This window comes from Physeter macrocephalus, chromosome 4 (genome assembly GCF_002837175.3).
Source record: "Physeter macrocephalus isolate SW-GA chromosome 4, ASM283717v5, whole genome shotgun sequence".
NCBI lineage: Eukaryota > Metazoa > Chordata > Mammalia > Artiodactyla > Physeteridae > Physeter > Physeter macrocephalus.
In genome coordinates, this window is record NC_041217.1 from 60420077 (window position 1) to 60442382 (window position 22306).

At 36.6% G+C, this 22306-nt stretch overlaps 1 protein-coding gene across 7 annotated transcripts in view; it reads left to right on the plus strand.

Moving 5' to 3' along the window:
- DCAF6 (DDB1 and CUL4 associated factor 6) overlaps positions 1–22306 on the plus strand; it is a 170259-nt gene that overhangs the window by 44364 nt on the left and 103589 nt on the right. For all 7 annotated transcript variants that reach the window (XM_024116668.3, XM_024116670.2, XM_024116672.3 and 4 more), the window contains one exon: positions 9369–9554. In XM_024116668.3, the coding sequence (XP_023972436.1) occupies positions 9369–9554 (186 nt within the window). The remainder of the gene's footprint in view (positions 1–9368; positions 9555–22306) is intronic.

A 22306-nucleotide genomic window follows, 5' to 3' on the forward strand; every position in this document is an offset into this window, starting at 1 on the left:
GGCTCACGGGCCCAACCGCTCCGCGGCATGTAGGATCCTCCCAGACCGGGACGCGAACCCGGTTCCCCTGCATCGGCAGGCGGACGCGCAACCACTGCGCCACCAGGGAAGCCCCATATTGAGTTTTAATTTGGATTATGTTCTGATTTTTATTGTCCCTTTTTCTGACTTTATATTTATAAGAGTAAGTATACAAATACTTTTATATGAGTGAGAATACTGTAGATTGGCAGACTGAAGTCATATTTAATATTAGCAATGTTACAGAATAAATTGTTCTTGTATATTTTGTTTTTCTACAATTAAATAGTTATCTAAATAAATGTTTGTGGTTCTTTAGCCTAAAAAAAGGTTTGTATGGAGACTATCCTTGATTAAAGGACAGGTCATAGTTTTATTTCAGAGATAGCTTTACTTAATTGTCCTGACTTAGAAGAGGGAAGCTTGATGTTTCAGAATCCTGCTTGTCTTAGCTCTGCAATTACTCAGAGAACCTTCCTGGAATAATGTATATGTGGAATGCTTTTTGATCATCACTATCAGAATTTTAATGTTTACAGTATTTAAATCACTCATCTAGATACCAATGGAATAATTTTTTTGTTTTGAAAAGATGCAGAGCTTTACTCTTAAAAAAAATTATTTATTTATTTATTTATTTGGCTGCATCAGGTCTTAGTTGCAGCACGCAGGATCTTTTGTTGTGGCATGTGGGCTCTTTGTTGTGGTGCATGGGCTTCTCTAATTGCGGTGCGCAGGCTTCTCTCTAGTTGTGTACGGGCTCCAGAGCATGTGAGCTCAGTAGTTGTGGCACACGGGCTCTCTAGTTGTGGCGCACAGGCTCTAGAGTGCATGGACTCAGTAGTTGCGACGTGCAGGCTTAGTTGTCCTGTAGCATGTGGGATCTTAGTTCCCCAACCAGGGATCGAACCCATGTTCTCTGCAATGGAAGGCACATTCTTAACCACTGGACCACCAGGGAAGTCCCAGAGCTTTACTCTTTCTTATAAAAATTGTTGTAAAATACACATTACGTAAAATTAAGCATGTTAACCGTTTTTAAGAGTTCAGTTCACCAACATTAAGTACATTTATATTGTTGTGATACCATCACCATCATCCAGCTGTAAAACTCTTCTCATCTTGCAAAACTGAAACTCTATACCCATTAAACAATAACCCTTCATTCTTCTCTCCCCCATACCCTGACAACCACTGTTCTACTTCCTATCTCTATGAACTTGTCTACTCCAGGTACCTCATATAAGTGTTTATATACAGTATTTGTTCTTTTGTGATGGGCTTATTTTACTTAGAATAAGGTCCTTAAGGTTCATCCATGTGCAGCATGTGTCAGTATTTCCTTTCTTTTTAAGGCTGACAAATATTCCATTGTATGTATACGTTTTGTTCAGCCTTTCATCTGTCAGTGAACACTTGGGTTATTTCCACCTTTTGCTCGTACAAATATCTCTCCAAGTCCCTGCCTTCAATTATTTTGTGAATATCCCCATTGGAATAATTTTTAAAAGATCTTGTTTTTCCTTTATTTGCTTATTTAAAAAAATGATAATCACTTTGATGTATGGTTCCCAGTAGAATATGTATATTTGAAAAGTGATTACTCTTCTTTTTCAGTTTGAGAAATGATTAATCAGATAATACTTTAAAAGATTTTGAGTATAACAAGACTTTATAGTTTTCATGTAGTGGTTTTAATAGATCCAAATTTGCTGTCATATAGGGATATTTTTTGCTTTAAAACACTGATGAGGCTTCTCTGGTGGTGCAGTGGTTGAGAGTCTGCCTGCTGATGCAGGGGACACGGGTTCGTGCCCTGGTCCGGGAAGATCCCACATGCCGCGGAGCGGCTAGGCCCGTGAGCCATGGCCGCTGAGCCTGTGCGTCTGGAGCCTGTGCTCCACAACGGTAGAGGCCACAACAGTGAGAGGCCCACGTACCACAAAAATTAAAAAACAAACAAACAAAAAAAAAAACCCCCCAAAAAACACCCACTGATGATTCACTACATAGGAAAATAAAGTTTTTTGATCTTGAGTCAGATATTATCTGTTCCTATAGTTTTACTCTCTTTTTAAATCCTGTGAGTTCATGGAAAGATTAATTTATTGCATATAAAAGTTTTGATACTTTTAAAAAATAGATTTAATTGTTCCTTATTAATGGCATCATGTCTTAGTTATATATATCATAGATCTCAAATACATAAAAAAAAGAAGCTTCTTTTTTCAAAAATTACAGGCTAGTTTATTTGGACCAATCCTCCCACTGAAATCAACTCAAAAATACTTGATTAAAAACTTTAAAAATTATCCTAAAAGTAAATAACTGTCTTGATAGTAAGGAATTATCAGTCTAAAATGGAAGGGAAAAAGGGAATCCAGAGAAGTGAGCATGATAGCCACTTTTACCCTGAAGATATTTGTCAGTCTTAGCATATTTAAACTTTAGTTTTGGTGGCCTTGAAGGTCAAGGTAAATAGAAACAAAGCTCAGGATCCCAGTCAGGTATGGATTCCAATAAGAGACTTTGCACAATATTCTGAGACCCCCCAAATGGCCTCCTCCTCAAGGTACAGATAAAACAGAAGGAAGTCAGCCCTCAGGTAGCCTTGCAGCATCTTCTGTAAAAGAAATCCTGAGTATATGCAAAATTTTTCTTGATTTGGTTTCATTCAGCTACCTTTAGTTCTCAGAGCATAAAATGTTGCTTTGCTTCTGCTTTTCTCTTTTTGTGGGATGTTCTACTGTCCCATGCACCTCCTACCTACTTGGCAAGTTTAATTTCATCTTTCAAGCCTCAGCTCTTATCTGTGATATATCTTTAGTTTACCAAGGCAGATGTAGGCATTCCTTCCTTTATGTTCTCGTATTTTATGGATAACTCAATTATTATGTTTGTTTGCATGTTGCTCACCATTAGACTATAACTTCTTTGGGACAATGACCATTTCTTTTTCCTTTTTGTTTCCTCAACTTAGTAAATTTCCTGTCATTTAGTAGGTGCCCAATAAATATTAGTAAAAGAAAGGTAAGAAGTTTCTGTATTCAATGCCTTAGACAAGGGTAGGCATGGGTTGGGGGTGGGGTGATTTTTACTAAGAGATTGAAGAGCTAGCATCTTCTATCTAGATACTCCTGGACCAAGCATGAAGTTTTGAAAGTGTTGTATATAACATGATGCAGGAGGGAAGAGATACCTGCTTGGCCAGCTAGATTAGTCAGAATAACCTGATGATCAGCAAAGTGATAGACATTACAGCTAGTTCACTTTCACATTTATTACTAACTGAAGTTAATTAACAATATGTTTTGTTCATTTTAGATTAAGTTACTCTGCCAACTTCCACCTCTGGAGGCCATTATTCTTAGATGTTTTCTGAAAAAGTAATATAACGCATTAATCCAAGGAAAGCACAAATAAGAAAATAAATCTAGCTTTCAAAAATTGTAACTGTTTGCAGCTGCACATCTATTTTTTTAAATTGACTTTACTGCTATTTATCTCCAGTAGCGTGCATATCTGTATTGGTTGTATTGATTCCATTTCAACAATTAAAAACAAATTCCGACCTTTGGTGAAATTACTAACTGTATATAGATGAGTACTAGTTCTTCCAACAATTATCTATTAATAAATTAGGGAAAGAAGCAGTACAAAATGAAGTTAACATGATTGTGCAGTGGTCAGGTAGTAAGTTTGATAGGCTAGATTAAGGAGTTTACTTTTTAGTGTAATTGAAATAGCTGATCACTAGACTATTTTAAACATGGAAGTGATATGATTTGTCTTTTTAAAAGTTAGCTGTGGTTGCTTTTTGGAGAGTAGAGTTTGAGTAAGATCAGAAGCTAGGAGATAGGAGGCCATTGATGTAATCCAGAGACTGAGATGAAAATCTCTGAGATTGTAGTTGAGAACGGATGATGGTTGAGGCAGAGATAGTGGCATTAAAGGTGGTGAGAAGTAATTTGAAATGTATCTTGGACATGGATTTGCTGGTGGATTTTTTTTTTTTTTTTTTGTGGTATGCGGACCTTCCTCTGTTGTGGCCTCTCCCGTTGCGGAGCACAGGCTTCGGACGCGCAGGCTCAGCGGCCATGGCTCACGGGCCTAGCCGCTCCGCGGCATGTGGGATCCTCCCATACCGGGGCGCGAGCCCGTGTCCCCTGCATCGGCAGGCGGACGCGCAACCACTGCGCCACCAGGGAAGCCCTGCTGGTGGATTTTATATAGTGGATGAGGGAAAGAGAAATGAAGGATGATTCCTTAATTTTTGACTTGATCAACTGTGTGGGTGGATATTGATGTTATTAAGATGGGGAATACTAGAGAAAAAGGAGTAAGTTTGGAGAGGGACATCTGAAATCAAGAGATTTGTTCAGAGGGAAAGGACTTCAGTTTTTTACTAATTACTTTAATGGCTACTCTGATTACTTTAATAAAGAAATTTCTTTCAATTTTTGAGTGATATGTGATATGCCAGTACACATGTTAATGTATTGAATGAAGGTCCTTCTTTTGTTTCTGGAGCTATACATAAACCTGTTGAATGGAGATAAATCAAATTGTTAAGAATAATGTCTGCTGAATGTGATTAAAGCAAAGTCAAAGGCCTATCAGACTAAGAAACTACGTACATTGTATGTAGTGACTTATATATACTTAGATACTTGGTAAACCATGTTGAAATATTTGACAGCATTAAAGGCTATGATTCTATCTTGTTTAAAGGCTTTATATTAATTATTCTCTGTGTTATTTCTTGTACCTTAATTGACCAGGTCTCAGTGTCTTATACTGGGAGAGAGGAATGAAAAATTTTAAAACATTTAACAGTTTTTATTCTCCATTGGCTTTGGTTGATGCGGGTGCAAATTCTCTCCCCTTTTTTTATTTGACCTTAATTAAATGTGCATTAATAAGACTTACAGTACAGTACTGTATGGTACTCAGCAAATCCTTATTTTGTTCATGACCCTAGGTCTTAGATAAAATGAGGTGACTTAAATACTTAAGGTGTTCAAGGTAAGTAGCTGCTAATATTTATACCAGATCTGTGTTCTGATGTGGTGTCATACTCTCAGTTATGAATTTGTCAGTGTTATACAGTAAATACTCACTTAAAACCGAACCAAAAATAAAGTTGAAATATCTTTTCCTAAATTTGTTTTAAGATTTTAAAACTGATGAAAAAGTTGAAAGAATAGTACAATGAACATTCACAAATAGATTGTTTAAAAAAGTATTTCAGAGTAAGTTGGAAGCATTATGCACTTCATTCATGAGTACTTTGACATCTGTCTACTAAGAACAAGAACATTATCCTATATAGCTATAATGCAGTTACCATGGTCAAGATATGTAATATTGAATATAGAGTTGATCCTCATTACTTACAGATTCCATATTTGCAACTTCACCTACTCATTAAATTTATTTTTAACCCCAAAATCAATACTTTCAGTGTTTTCCTGGTCATTTATGGCCATGTACATGTACAGAGTGGCAAAAAATTTGAGTTGCCCAGCACATACATCGACATTCACATTCCCAGGTGAGATCAAACAAAGTGACACTCAGACTTCTTGTTTCAAATCGAATACTGTAAGCATACTGTATTGTATCCTTTTTGTGATATATTTAGTGTCACAGGTTTTGCATTTTTGCTTTTTGTTAGTGATTTCAATGTTTAAGTGGTCCCCAGGTATCGTGCTGAAGTACTATCTGGTATTCCTAAGTATAGGAAGCCTGGGATGTGCTTTATGGAGAAAATATGTTAATAAGCTTCATTTAGGCATGAGTTATAGTGCTGTTGGCCATAAGTTCAATGTTAATGAATCAACTATATATCAAATAAAGTGTCTTTAAACAGAAACACATGAAACAAAGTTACTTATTGATTAGTTGATGAAAATATTGTGACCAGAGCCTCACAGGAACCTAACCCTGTATTTCCGTAGGAGCAGTGATTCAGCACCTGCTGATTCAGTGTTTGTGGTGACTTTACAGAGCACAACTACCAGTAGTAATGAGAATTGACTATATGCTGTTATCATATTTGTATAATATATACAGTTTTGTACTGTTGACTGAAAAAAATGCACAACTTAAAAGTTGAGAAATATGTTTTATTTGGTGGATATACTGAGGACTTAAGCCAGGGAGACAGCCTCTCAGATAGCTCTGAGGGACTGTTCTGGAGAGGTAAAGGAGGAGCCAGGATATATAAGAGTTTTTGCAAGAAAAACCCTAGGTAGTCAGAACATCAGAAGATTACTGCTAATTAAAAAAACCCAGACATCTCAAGTTAAAGAATTTAGCTCTTTGTTTGGGAAGATGCAGGAATCTGGGCTTATTGAAATTGTTCCTTTGCTATGTACCTTAACTATCTATGGTCAGTATCCTCTTTTTCTCTATCTTGAATCCCCTCAGGGTGCACCATTGGGGGTGGCTGCAGAGACTGATGGCTTGATGGCTGGCAGCCTGCTTATGGCTGTTATGAGTTCCCCTCAGTGTGCACCATCGGGGGTGGCTGCAGTGACTGTTGGATGCAACATCCTTTGTTTACTGATATGGCAGGTGACATTCTTCATCCATAGTATATTACATATATACACACATAATACATGAACATATATACATGTATAGTCCATGTTCAAATTTTCCCATTTCAGTAATTGTGTCACTGCCATGCCTCCTTCAATCCAGCCCCCAGTCCAGCACCACATATTTCATTTATTTGTCATATTTCCTTTGTCTCCTTTAGAACAGTTCATTCAACTTTTTGGTCTTTCATGACATTGATATGTTGTTTTATTGTTATATTGACATATCAGTCAAGTTATTTTATAGAATGTCCCTCCATTTGGATTTGTCTGATTGTTTCTTCATGAGTAGATTAACATTAAACATTTTTGCTAGGAATTCTCCATGGGGGATGTTGTAGTACATGATGTTAATTTGTCCCCTAATTGGTGATGTTAAGTTTGATCTTTCCATTGTGTAGGTACATTTACCCTTTGTGATTACAAGCTACTGGGGGGTGGTAGTGTGTTGGGACTATGTGCATATTCTCTTTCATAGCAGTCTTTCACACTGGTTTCAGTATTCATTGATTCTTGCCTTAATCAGTTGTTATAATGTGGTTATAAATAGTGATTTTTAATTCTGTCATTACTTCTACATTTATTAATTGACATTATTCTGTGAATAAGAGCATTTCCTATGTCTTTGCCACCTTTTTGAAAAAATTACTGTGGGATTATAGATTTTTATTTTTATTCAATAAATTATAATCTATCAGTGATATTCTTATTGATGCTCAAATTGCCCCAGTTTGTTCAGTAAGACATTTTTTGTTGTTCTTTTATTTATTTATTTAAAAAATTTTATTGGAGTATAGTTGCTTTACAGTGTTGTGTTAGTTTTGTTCAGTAAGACATTTAAAGTGAACTAAGGCAGCTTTGTGTCTGTGTTTTGACATATTCCCTTATTTTGAGCACATTTTTTTAAAAAAAGCACACCAAATATTCCCATTGCATTAAATTCCCATTGTATATAATGCATTGTGGGGATGTACCATAATTTATTCAGCCAGTCTCCTGTGTTTTGCTATTATAAATAACTCAGTAAGTAACTTGATACTTTTTTTTTTGGTATTATTGGAGGTGTATCTGCAGCATAAATTCTTAGAAATAGACTTGTCTGATCAAAGGGTTAACGCATATGTGGTTTTGTGAGGTGCTGCTAAATTCCTCTCCATTGGTCTTGTACCATTTAGCAGTCCCACCAGAATTGTTTAAAGAGCCTGGTGTCCCCCCCTCCCCAATGCTCACTTACACAGTATGTTGTCAAGCTTCTGAATTTTTGCCAGTCTGAAAAGTGGGAATTAGTAATCTCAATGTAGTTTCAATTTGCATTTCCTTTATGAATAAACTTAGATGCTTTTTCACATTTTTAAGGGCCATTTGTATATCTTTGGACTATCTGTTCAGATCTTTTGCCCATTTTTTAAAAAATCAGGTTTTGTTGGTTTTTTCTTCCCCCTCCCAATTTTTAAACACTGTTAGGGGATTTGGTCTTTTACCTGCAGTGTATGTTACAAATATTAAAATGTTTATTTTAAACTGTATTTCTGTCACAGGAATTCTGGTCTTTTAAATTATTAAGGAGTTAGATGTAGGAAGTTCTGCTCTATCCTCATCTGTACCATTTCATTACTTTATGATTCATTTAAATTCAGTTTACTTTTATTTCTTCATCCTGAAAGGGAATAACTTAGTAATCATCTAGTAAACAGTTTCAAAAGTCAATCAAGATAGTCTTTTTATATTTACTGAGGGTTTATGAATGAGTCAGATACACCAAGTAGGTGGAAATATGTATATTTAATTTTCAAGACACTGTTGTTGAACCCAAGTTTGTGTGCCTGATGCACAATGAGGCCAAACAAACCTAAATGTCAGAGTTTGGAGCAGAGAAAGGTGTATTGCAAGGGCCATGCAAGGAGAACAGGTGATCCTGCTCAAAAGCCGCAAACTCCCCATGGGTTTCAGGGAAGAAATTTTTATAGGCAGAAATCGGGGGGAGGGCTGCTGGATGTGTAACCCTCCTCTGGTTGGCTGGTGGTGAGGTAACAGGGTGGTGTTCTAGGAATCTCCAGTCAGTTTGGGGTCCACATGCTTGTGCCCAGCCTGAAGTTACCATCCTCCACCTGGGTGGGAGGGGCTTAGTTCCTATAGAAGAACTCAAAGATATGTATCAAATTGTTATGCACAATCCCTTCTCCTTCCTGCAGAGAACCAGGACCAGTTCCCTTTGCTGTTTCTGCATTTTCTCAGTCTCCTAATTAGTAACTGTTTAATCTGCCCTTTGGAACTCAGTGAAGGCCTAGGAGGCTAAAAGCCTTCCTACAAACAAGAAACAGGGGACATTGAAAGGCTTTTATGCCTGGGACGGCCCCACAGGGTCCTGCTTGGTTTCAGTCCCCCGTTTTTTTTGATTCTCCTCAGTCATGAGAGGAACAGGTGTTGGAGACAGGGAATAAAATTTGGATAGACAGGTTAATCATAAACTCTTCAGAGGAACTCAGTTTTAGGGGGACTCAGTTTCAGCACTATTTCTGTGGATACTTAATCTTCTTTACATCTCAGAGGGAAATAAAGAAAATATGTGAGATTCTGTTTTCTTTTTTTTCTAATTATAATAGTTTGGAATCAAATGATATTTTTTCATTTGAGATGAGAATGTTAATGAGAATTTATTCCTGGCTGTGATTATATTGAATTTGAATGTTTCTTTTTAGGAACTAATAAATTACTAAGAACTACTTTCTCTCTGCGTTTTAGGTTTTGACAACAATTCGTTCAGGGCACCGAGCAAATATATTTAGTGCAAAGTTCTTACCATGCACAAATGATAAGCAGATTGTATCCTGCTCTGGAGATGGAGTAATATTTTATACCAATGTTGAGCAAGATGCAGAAACCAACAGACAATGCCAATTTACGTGCCATTATGGAACTACCTATGAGGTACAGTATTACTGTGATTTATCTATATGACATATGTGTGTTTGTTTTGTATAAGTGTGTATGTATGTGTAGATAGATATGTGTATGTACATATGTGTAGATTTGTGTGTATGTACACATTCATGCATAAATAGGTAAAGATATTATTGATAATATCTAGATTTCAATATTTGAGAAAATGTATCTTGATAGGCTTGTGAATAAAGTTAAAGAATAAGATGTGAGTAATAGTAATGGGGTTTGTAATTCCTTGAGCAACTATACTCTAAGCAAAAAGGTATCAGCCTTTATAGATGCTTCTTTATTGTGCTATAGGGCTCTATACTAGGCTTTAACTTCGTAACCACTTTCTCATTGTTTTGCATAAAGTCACTACCGGCACGCTTATCAAATGTTCGGGTCAGAAGGGACACTAGTACAGTAGACAAAAGAATCTGATTCCTAAAGGATATTAATAAACTCAAGCCCTAAACTGAATTAAATGAGGTGAAATGAATCTGAGACTCAGTTATACTGCTTTGGTTCAGAAAAATTGCTTACTCTTCAGAATGGTCTTTTATAATTTTGTCATTTCATTTCTTTGTATCAGATGATTCATTGTTTTCCCATATTGTTTTAACCCGGTATATCTTTTTCCATTACTTGAATTTCAGTTCTTCTGTACCCTTATTTTATGATGTGTACTTTTAAAAATAGTATTCTGTAGCTGGATTTTTTTTTCTTATCCATTTCTTACAAATTTGGCTTTTAACTGGAGATTTCAGTCAATTTATGTTTATTGTGAGTGCTGATATATTTGGATCTATTTATATATCTTATTATAAGTTTTCTATTTGAAAAAATTTTCCCCTATTAATTTCCCCCTCCTCTTTTTGCCTTCATTTTGAATTGCTTGAAGGTTTTGCATTTGGCCCATTTTGTTTCCGCTATTTGCAAGGAAGATAGACATTCATGTTTTACAAGAGTAATTAACAAACTATAAAGTCAATAAATAACTTTGCCCTTCTCCTGAATGTGCACCATAGCACATTATAATCTCTTCATCCCTTGTCTAATTTTATATAGATATAAGTTTTATATTGTTCAGAATGTAGTTATATTCTGTTTTTCCCCTCATGAATTAAAATATTATCATTGTTTTATTAGTTAGTGTTTGTTTAGATTTACTGACATATTTACCAATACCTTTGGCTCTTCTGTTACAGATTTTCTCTGTGGGGTCATTTTGTACCTGGTAAAGTACAGTCTTTACCAGTTCATTTAGGTGAGAGTTTGTTGATCTAAAACAATTTTAGTTTCCTATTTTCCTTTTCTTTCTTTCATTCACTTCCTCCCTTTTCATCCTTTTCCAGAAAATATCTTTTTTATGTCAGTTCTTCAAAGGTAGTTTTACTAGATACACACTTCTAGTTTGACAGTTACTTTGTTTCAGGTGATATTCCACTGTATTCTGCCCTTACTTTTGAAATTGAGAAGTCAGTCTAATTGTGGTTCCTATGTAGTTAACTTATCTCTCTTCCTTGACTGCAGGTAATTCTGTTTTTCTTCACTGTTTTTATTTCTTCTTAATTAATGTCACAACAGTGCATCAAGGTATGGATTTGCTTTTTATTTTTCATACTTGGAATTTATTTATGTTCTTGATCTTAGAAACTGGAATCTTGAAAAATGAGGGAAATTTGTAGTTAGTAAGTCTTTGGTTATTCTCTACCATTCTCTGTACTTTTTTTTTTTGTCCTTTACCTTTTATTATTATTTTTTTTATTTTTAAATTAATTGATTGATTAATTATTTTTTCACACACACACACACACACACACACACACACACACACACACACTGTATTTTATTTTTACAAGAGATAAATAAAACTGACACCAAGCATTATAAATAGATGACCACAGCAAAAGCGACGATGAGTGCAATTACCAAACACGAAACACACTCATACTATGTCATAATATTGATATTCAGGCCAGTAATCCTCCACTGTAACAGCTCCTTTACTTTGCAGTGAAAATTGATTTGTATATTTTTTGCCTCTGAGTCCTTGTGGGATTTTTTATTTTTTATTCAAACAGAAAGTCACAGAAATTATAATCATCCTCATTAGTTCATTCAGTCCCATGTAATTAATTTTTTTTAATCTTGATGTTTTGTTAGCACTTTTATGAATTCATCAGTTTTCCATTACAGTTCTGAGATGCTTATTCATTCAGTTCCGCAGTATAGTCAGTTACCAAAAACTTGTACTTGTCAGAGTCTTTTCCATGAATTCCTTGAAGATGAAACCCTTTTATAGGAACATTTTTGCAAAAGCATCAGCATATACCCGAACTGTCTGTAAATGACAAAAGACAAATGACCATGGTTAAAGATTTGATGAAAGTTCATAATAATGCAATTGACAAGGAAATTTAGTTATTTCTGAGGTATGCATTTTAAAGTAATAACTAGAATTATGACTTATAACATTATACCAGAACATATAAGATTTTTAGAAATTTCATGTAATGTCTGAAACATTTATATTAACATATTTCCATACAAATAACCCAAAGAAAGTTTAGTATTAGTTGTTTTTTGTTTGTTTGTTTGTTTATACTGCAGGTTCTTATTAGTCATCAATTTTGTACACATCAGGGTATACATGTCAATCCCAATTGCCCAGTTCAGCTCACCACCATCCCCACCCCACCGCGGTTTTCCCCCTTTGGTGTCCATACGTTTGTTCTCTACATCTGTGTCTCAACTTCTGCCATGCAAACCGGGTCATCTGTACCATTTTTCTAGGTTCTACATACATGCGTTAATATACGATATTTGTTTTTTTTCTTTCTGACTTACTTCAGTCTGTATGACAGTCTCTAGGTCCATCCACGTCTCAGTAAATGACTCAGTTTCGTTCCTTTTTATGGCTGAGTAATATTCCATTGTATATATGTACCACATCTTCTTTATCCATTCGTCTGTTGATGGGCATTTAGGTTGCTTCCATGAACTGACTATTGTAAATAGTGCTGCAATGAACATTGGGGTGCATGTGTCTTTTTGAATTATGGTTTTCTCTGGCTATATGCCCAGTAGTGAGATTGCTGGGTCACATGGTAATTCTGTTTTTAGTTTTTTAAGGAACCTCCATACTGGCTGTATCAATTTACATTCCCGCCAGCAGTGCAAGAGGGTTCCCTTTTCTCCATATTTTTGGTTTTATTTCCATTACTGTAGGAGGTGGATCAAAAAAGATCTTTCTGTGATTTATGTCAAAGACTGTTCTTCCTGTGTTTTCCTCTAAGTTTTATAATGTCCAGTCTTACATTTAGGTCTCGAATCCATTTTGAGTTTATCATTGTGTATGGTGTTAGGGAGTGTTCTAATTTCATTCTTTTACATGTAGCTGTCCAGTTTTCCCAGCACCACTTATTGAAGAGACTGTCTTTTCTCCATTGTATATCCTTACCTCCTTTGTCATAGATTAGTTGACCATATGTGTGTGGGTTTATCTCTGGGCTTTCTATCTTGTTCCATTGATCTATGTTTCTGTTTTTGTGCCACTACCATATTGTCTTGATTACTGTAGCTTTGTAGTATAGTCTGAAGTCAGGGAGTCTGATTCCTCCAGCTCCATTTTTTTCCCTCAAGACTGCTTTGGCTATGTTTTTTGTGCCGGTACCATATTGTCTTGATGACTGTAGCTTTGTAGTATAGTCTGAAGTCAGGGAGTTGATTCAGGGAGTTTTTTTTTCCTTGAAGACTGCTTTGCCTATTCGGGGTCTTTTGTGTCTCCATATAAATATTAAGATGATTTGTTCTAGTTCCGTAAAAAATGCCATTGGTAATTTGATAGGAATTGCATTGAATCTGTATATTGCTTTGGGTAGTATAGTCATTTTCACAATATTGATTCTTCCAATCCAAGAACATGGTATCTCTCCATCTGTTGGTATCATCTTTAATTTCTTTCATCAGTGTCTTATAGTTTTCAGCATACAGATCTTTTGTCTCCCTAGGTAGGTTTATTCCTAGGTATTTTATTCTTTTTGTTGCAATGGTAAATGGGAGTGTTTCCTTAATTTCTCTTTCAGATTTTTCATCATTAGTGTATAGGAATGCAAGAGATTTCTGTGCATTAATTTTGTATCCTGCAACTTTACCAAATTCATTGATTAGCTCTAGTAGTTTTCTGGTGGCATTTTTAGGATTCTCTATGTATAGTATCATGTCATCTGCAAACAGTGACAGTTTTACTTCTTCTTTTCCAATTTGTATTCCTTTTATTTCTTTTTCTTCTCTGATTGCCGTGGCTAGGACTTCCAAAACTGTGTTGAATAATGGTGGTGAAAGTGGACATCCTTGTCTCATTCCCGATCTTAGAGGAAATGCTTTCAGTTTTTCACCATTGAGAATGATGTTTGCTGTGGGTTTGTCGTATATGGCCTTTATTATGTTGAGCTAGGTTCCCTCTGTGCCCACTTTCTGGAGAGTTTTTATCATAAATGGGTGTTGAATTTTGTCAAAAGCTTTTTCTGTGTCTATTGAGATGATCATATGGTTTTTATTCTTCAATTTGTTAATATGGTGTATCACATTGATTGATTTGTGTATATTGAAGAATCCTTGCATCCCTGGGATAAATCCCACTTAATCATGGTGTATGATCCTTTTAATGTGTTGTTGGATTCTGTTTGCTAATGTTTTGTTGAGAATTTTTGCATCTGTATTCATCAGTGATATTGGTGTGTAATTTTCTTTTTTTGTAGTATCTTTGTCTGATTTTGGTATCAGGGTGATGGTGGCTCATAGAATGAGTTTGGGAGGGTTCCTTCCTCTGCAATTTTTTGGAAGAATCTTGATGATTTCTTTCCTTCGGCTAACGTTGGGTTTTGTTTGTTCTTCTTTCTCTAGTTCCTTTAGGTGTAAGGTTAGATTGTTTACTTGAGATTTTTCTTCTTTCTTGAGGTAGGCTTGCATAGCTATAAACTTCCCTCTTAGAACTGCTTTTGCTGCATCCCATAGGTTTTGTATCATTGTGTTTTCATTGTCATTTGTCTCTAGGTATTTTTTGATTTCCTCTTTGATTTCTTCAGTGATCTCTTGGTTATTTAGTAACATATTGTTTAGCCTCCATGTGTTTGTGATGTTTACGTTTTTTCCCTGTAATTCATTTCTAATCTCATAGCATTGTGGTGAGAAAAGATGCTTGATATGTTTTCAATTTTCTTAAATTTAGTGAGGCTTGATGTGTGACCCAAGATGTGATCTATCCTGGAGAATGTTCCATGCGCACTTGAGAAGAAAGTGTAATCTGCTGTTTACGGATGGAATGTCCTATAAATATCAATTAAATCTATCTGGTCTGTTGTGTCATTTAAAGCTTCTTTTGCCTTATTTAGTTTCATTTTGGATGATCTGTCCATTGGTGTGAGTGAGGTGTTAAAGTCCCCCAGTATTACTGTGTTACTTTTATAGCTGTTAGCAGTTGCCTTATGTATTGAGGTTCTCCTATGTTGGGTGTATATATATTTATAATTGTTATATCTTAATCTTGGATTGATCCCTTGATCATTATGTAGAGTCCTTCCTTGTCTCTTGTAACATTCTTTATTTTAAAGTCTATTTTATCTGATATGAGTATAGCTGCTCCAGCTTTCTTTTGATTTCCATTGGCATGGAATATCTTTTTCCATCCCCTCACTTTCAGTCTGTATGTGTCCCTAGGTTTGAAGTGAGTCTCTTGTAGACAGCATATATATGGGTCTTGTTTTTGTTTCCATTCAGCAAGCCCGTGTCTTTTGGTTGGAGCATTTAATCCATTCATGTTATAGGTAATTATCAATATGTATGTTCCTGTGACCATTTTCTTAATTGTTTTGTGCTGAGAAATCAGCTGTTAACCTCTTGGGAGTTCCCTTGTATGTTATTTGTCATTTTTCCCTTACTGTTTTCAGTAATTTTTCTTTGTCTTTAATTTTTGCCAATTTGATTACTATGTGTCTTAGTGTGTTTCTTCTTGGGTTTATCCTGTTTGGGACTCGCTGCGGTTCCTGGACTTGGGTGGCTATTTCCTTTCCCATGTTAGGGAAGTTTTCGACTATAATCTTTTCAAATATTTTCTCTGGTCCTTTGTCTCTCTTGTCCTTCTGGGACCCCTGTAATGCAAATGTTGTTGCATTTAAAGTTGTCCCAGAGGTCTCTTAGGCTGTCTTCATTTCTTTTCATTCTTTTTTCTTTATTCTATTCTGCAGAAGTGAATTCCACCTTTCTGTCTTCCAGGTCACTTATCTGTTCTTCTGCCTCAGTTATTCTGCTATTGATTCCTTCTAGTGTAGTTTTCATTTCAGTTATTGTATTGTTTATCTCTGTTTGTTTGTTCTTTTATTCTTCTAGGTCTTTGTTAAACATTTCTTGCATATTCTCGTTCTTTGCCTCCATTCTTTTTCCAAGGTCCTGGATGGTCTTAACTATCATTATTGTGAATTGTTTTTCTGGAAGCTTGCCTATCTCTACTTCATTTAGTTGTTTTTCTGGGGTTTTATCTTGTTCTTTCATCTGATACATAGCCCTCTGCCTTTTCATCTTGTCTGTCTTTCTGTGAACGTGGTTTTTGTTCCACAGGCTGCAGGATTGTAGTTCTTCTTGCTTCTGCTGTCTGCCTTCTGGTGGATGAGGCTATCTAAGAGCCTTGTGTAAGTTTCCTGATGGGAGGGACTGATGATGGGTAGAGCTGACTGTTGCTCTGGTGGGCAGAACTCAGTAAAACTTTAATCCACTTGACTGCTGATGGGTGGGGCTGGGTTCTCTCCCTGTTGGTTGTTTGGCCTGAGGCAACCCAACACTGGAGCCTATGTGGGCTGTTTGGTGGGGCTAATGACAGAGTCTGGGAGGGCTCATGCCAAGGAATACTTCACAGAACTTCTGCCGCTAGACAAGTGTCCTTGTCCCCACGGTAGCCACAGCCAACCACTGCCTCTGCAGGAGACCTTCCAACACTAGCAGGTAGGTCTGGTTCAGTCTCCTATGGGGTCACTGCTCCTTCCCCTGCGTGCCGATGCGCACACTACTTTGTGTGTGCCCTCCAGGTTTGGGGTCTTTGTTTCCCCCAGTCCTGTCGAAGTCCTGCAGTCAATTCCCACTATGCTTCAAAATCTGATTCTCTACGAATTCCTCCTCCCATTGCTGGACCCCCAGGTTGGGAAGTCTGACGTGGGGCTCAGAACCTTCACTCCAGTGGGTGAACTTCTCTCGTGTAAGTGTTCTCCAGTCTGTGAGTCACCCACCCACGAGTTATGGGATTTGATTATACTCTGATTACACCCCTCCTACTGTCTCATTGTGGCTTCTCCATTGTCTTTGGATGTGGGGTATCTTTTTTGGTGAGTTCCAGTGTCTTCCTGTCGATGGTTGTCCAGCAGCTAGCTGTGATTCTGGTGTTCTCGCAAGAGGGAGTGAGAGCACGTCCTTCTTCTCCACCATCTTGGTTCCTCCACTTGAAGTTGTACTTCCTTTACCTTTTAATTCAGCTAAATTGAGGTTCTTTCCCTTACCTTAGTGTTGTCTGAGGAACTGTATCTGAAAGCCCATTTCTTAGGAAGGAAATATTTTAATATTTGTTTTGTGCCAGGTATCTGAGGCAGGTCTCGTAGCCTCCTCTCTGTATTTTTTTTTCCTGGAATTCTGATGAGATACATGTTAAGACTTTCTTATTCTATCTACCATTAAACTTGTTTTTTTCCATTGATGTATAAAACGTGTAGGTAAAGTACATAAACACTAAGCATATAGCTCAGTAAATTATCACAAAGTGAATCTGTACATGTAACAACCCCAAAGATCAAGAAATATAAGGCATTGGGACTTCCCTGCTGGCGCAGTGGATAAGACTCTGCGCTCTCAATGCAGGGGGCCTGGGTTTCTGGTGTTCTCGCAAGAGGGAGTGAGAGCACGTCCTTCTTCTCCACCATCTTGGTTCCTCCACTTGAAGTTGTACTTCCTTTACCTTTTAATTCAGCTAAATTGAGGTTCTTTCCCTTACCTTAGTGTTGTCTGAGGAACTGTATCTGAAAGCCCATTTCTTAGGAAGGAAATATTTTAATATTTGTTTTGTGCCAGGTATCTGAGGCAGGTCTCGTAGCCTCCTCTCTGTATTTTTTTTTCCTGGAATTCTGATGAGATACATGTTAAGACTTTCTTATTCTATCTACCATTAAACTTGTTTTTTTCCATTGATGTATAAAACGTGTAGGTAAAGTACATAAACACTAAGCATATAGCTCAGTAAATTATCACAAAGTGAATCTGTACATGTAACAACCCCAAAGATCAAGAAATATAAGGCATTGGGACTTCCCTGCTGGCGCAGTGGATAAGACTCTGCGCTCTCAATGCAGGGGGCCTGGGTTCAGTCCCTGGTCAGGGAACTAGATCTCACATGCATGCTGCAACTAAGAGTTAACATGCCACAACTAAGGAGCGCACATGTCGCAACTAAAGAGGCTACCTGCTGCAAGTAAGGAGCTCTGGAGCCGCAACCAAGGAGCCTGCCTACTGCAACTAAGACCCGGTGCAACCAATAAATAAATAAATAAATATTTTAAAAAAGAAAGAGAAATATAAGGCATGGAGTTTCCCAGAAGCCCCTTTATCCTGACTTCCAACACCTCATTTTTCTAACCACCTTAGTTTTTCTGTTTTTGAACATTATATAAATGAAGTCATATTAAATGATCTTCTGTTTGTTTTTGTTTTTGAATTTGATGTCCTTTGATGAACAAAATCTTATCTTAAATTTGTGAAATTCACCCATATTGGGTACAAGTATAATGTGTTCATTTTCATTGCTTTTTAGTATTCCATCGTGTGAATAAACCACAGCTGATTGATCTGTTCTGCTGTTGATGAAAATTTTAAATTTGATTTCCAGTTTGGAGAACATTCTTTTACATGACTTTCAGTATATTTATGTTTAGAAGTAAAGTTGTTCGGTCACAGGGTACGTATTTGTTTATTTTAGAGATAGTACCAAATAGTTTTCCAGAGTGTAACAGCTTTTGTTCCCACCAATGGCATATAAGAATTCCTATTGCTCCTCATCTTTGCCAACAATTGGTATTGTTAATCTCTAATTTTGACAGGTTCTTGTGTTTTAAAATGCCTTTTTCTGTTGATACTTCTGAGGTTGAGCATCTCTTCATATGTTTATTGGTTATTTGGATGTACTGTCTTGTCAAGTGCCTATTCAGATTTCTTTCCTAATCTTTCTATTGGGTTGTCCATTTTATTTCATTATTATTGTTGATTTATAGGAATTTCTTATATCTTCTGCATATGACGCTATCTCTTCCACTCTGTGGTTGTATTTTCACCCTCCTGATGGTGTCTTTTGATGAACAGAGGTTCTCAGTATTGTCTAATGTATTGTTCTTTTCCTTTATTGTTAGTGCTTTCTGCATCCTCCTCAAAAAATCTTTTCTTCAGCTGCATAGCACAGGGAGATCAGCTCGGTGCTTTGTGACCACCTAGAGGGGTGGGAGGGAGGGAGATGCAAGAGGGAAGAGATATGGGGACATATGTATATGTATAACTGATTCACTTTGTTTTAAAGCAGAAACTAACACACCATTGTAAAGCAATTATACTCTAATGAAGATGTTTAAAAAAATCTTATATGAAGGTTATGGAGGCATTCCTCTGTTTTTTCTTTTAGAAAGTTTGTTTTGTCTTTTCCAGTTAGATCTTATAATTCACCTGGATTTGATTTTTCTGATAATATGAAGTAGGAGTCTATTTTTTTCTCCCCTATGGATTTTTTTTGTATAAACATAAAAAAAGAAAGAGAAATATAGAAAATATAGAAATACAGAAAAACATAGAAAATATAGAAAATATAGAAAATCTTAGAAAATTAAATCAGAATTACAAACAGCTTACAAGCAAAAGAGGCAGCCTATATAAGGACATTTTAACAGTATATAACCTTTTGCCAAAGGTGTTTTTTTGCTGAATACATATACACTGTGATTGGAAAATAGTTTTTTGTTCAAAACTAAAACTTTGCGTCCATTGAAGAGTTCTCCTCTTCCCCCTTATCCCAGCATCTGACAACTACCATTCTACTTTCTGTTTCTAAGAGTTTGATAAGTTTAAATACCTCACAGAAGTAGAATCATGCAGAAATTGTCATTTTGTGACTGGCTTATTTTAGTTAGCACAGTGTCCTCAAGGTTCATCTGTATTGTAGCATATGACAGGATTTCCTTCTTTGTTAAGGCTTAATAGTATTCCATTGTATGTATATACCATATTTTCTTTACCTGTTTACCCATCAATGATCATTTGGGATCCTTCCACCTCTTAGCTGTTGTGAATAATGCTGTAATGAACACAGGAGTGTACAAATATCTCTTCAAGGTTCTGTTTTCAATTCTTTTAGATATATATACACAGAAGTGGGATTGCTGGATCATATGATTATTCTATTTTTAGTTTTCTGAGGAACTTCCATACTTTTTTCCATAGCAGCTGTACCATTTTCCATTCCCAATAAAAGTGCATAGAGGTTGCAATTTCTCCACATCCTTGTCAACACTTGTTATTTTCTGTTTTTTTAAAAATAGTGGCCATCCTAACGTGAGGAGTTAGCTAAATGAGGTTTTTATTTGCTTCCTTAATAATTAGTGATGTTGAGTTAGCTCTGTTTGTGTATGTTGGTCATTTGTGTATCTTTGGAAAAATGTCTATTCAAGTACTTTGCCCATTTTTTAATTGGATTGCTTTATTGTTGAATTGAAGGTGTTCTATATATATATATATATATATATACACACACACACATATATATACATACACATATATATACACACACATATATATATGTTATTTATTTAGCTGCGTCTGGGTCTGGTCTTAGTTGCAGCATGCGGGATCTTTCATTAGGCACGAAGGTTCCTCATTGTGGTGCACGGGCTTTTCTCTGATTTTGGCGGGGGGCGTCCAGAGAGCACAGGTTCATTAGTTGCAGCACACGGGCTCTCTAGTTGTGGCGCACAGGCTCCAGAGTGCATGGGGTCTGTAGTTGTGGCACGTGGGCTCTGTAATTGCAGCACACGGGCTCTTTAGCTGTGGCACACGGGCTCCAGAGTGTGTGGGCTTAGTAGTTTCGGCGTGCGGGCTTAGTTGCCCCATGGCATGTGGGATCTTAGTTCCCTGACCAGAGATTGAACCTGCGTCCCCTGCATTGCAAGACGGATTCTTAACCACTGGACCACCAGGGAAGTCCCTCTTTTTTTTTTTTTTTTTTTTTTTTGTGGTACGTGGGCCTCTCACTGTTGTGGCCTCTCCCATTGCGGAGCACAGGCTCCGGACGCGCAGGCTCAGCGGCCATGGCTCACGGGCCCAGCCGCTCTGCGGCATGTGGGATCTTCCCGGATCGGGGCACGAACCCGTGTGCCCTGCATCAGCAGGCGGACTCTCAACCACTGCTCCACCAGGGAGGCCCCAGGGAAGTCCCTCTTTATATATTTTGGCTATTAATCCCTTATAAGATGCAGTGTGCATTTTCTCCCATTCTGTTGATTCTCTTTTCACTCTGATGATTGTTTCCTTTGCTGTGTAGAAGTTTTTAAGTTTGATATTGTCTATTTTCACTTTTGTTGCCTGAGCTTTTGGTGTCATATCCAAGAAATCTTTGCCAAATCTAAAGTCATGAAGTGTTTCCCCAGGGTTTTTTTTCTAGGAGTTTTATAGTTTTAAGTATTACATTAAAATGTCTTTAATACATTTAAATTTTTGTATGTGGCATAAATAAGGGTCCAACTTCCTTCTTTTACATGTGAATATCCAGTTTTCCCAACACCATTTGTTGAAGGGACTATTCTTTCCCTATTGTGTAGCCTTGGCACCTTTCTCAAAGATCATTGGACCACATATGTGAAGGTTTATTTATTCCTGGGTTCTCTACTCTGTTCCATTGGTCTGTAGGTCTGTCATAATGTTTTAAATATAGTAGCTTTGTAATACGCTTTGAAATCAGCAAGTGTGAGCCCTCCAGCTTTGTTTTGCTTTCTGAAGATTGTTTTGGCTGTTTTGTGTCCTTTGAGATTCCATATGAATTTTAGGGTTATTTTTTTTGATTCTGTAAAAATGTCCTTGGAATTTTGATAGAAATTGCATTAAATATAGGTCACATTGGGTAATATGGACATTTTAACAGTATTCAGTCTTCCAGTCCATGAACACAGAGTGTCTTTCCATTTATTTGTGTCTTCTATAATTTCTTTCAGCAGTGTTTTGTAGTTTTCAGTGTACAGATCTTTCACCTCCTTGAATAAATTTATTCCCAAGTATTTTATTTTTTTGATGCTATTGTAAATGGGTTGTTTTCTTAATTTCATTTTCAGGTTGTTCATTGTTACTGTATATAAACAGCTGATTTTTAAGTGTTGATTTTGTAACTGCAACTTTGCTGTATTCATTTATTCTAATAGTTTTGTTGCAGAAACTTTGGAGTTTTCTATGTATAAGATCAGGTTTTCTGCAAATAGAGATAATTTTACTTCTTCCTTTCCAATTTTGATGCCTTTTATTTCTTTCTTCTTGCCTTGATCCTGTAGCTTGAATTTCTAATACTATATTGAATAGAAGTGACGAGAGTGGGTATCTTTGCCTTGTTCTTGATCTTAGAGGGAAAGCTTTTGGTTTTTCACCGTTGAATATATTAGCTATGAGCTTCTCATAGATGGCCTTTATTATGTTGA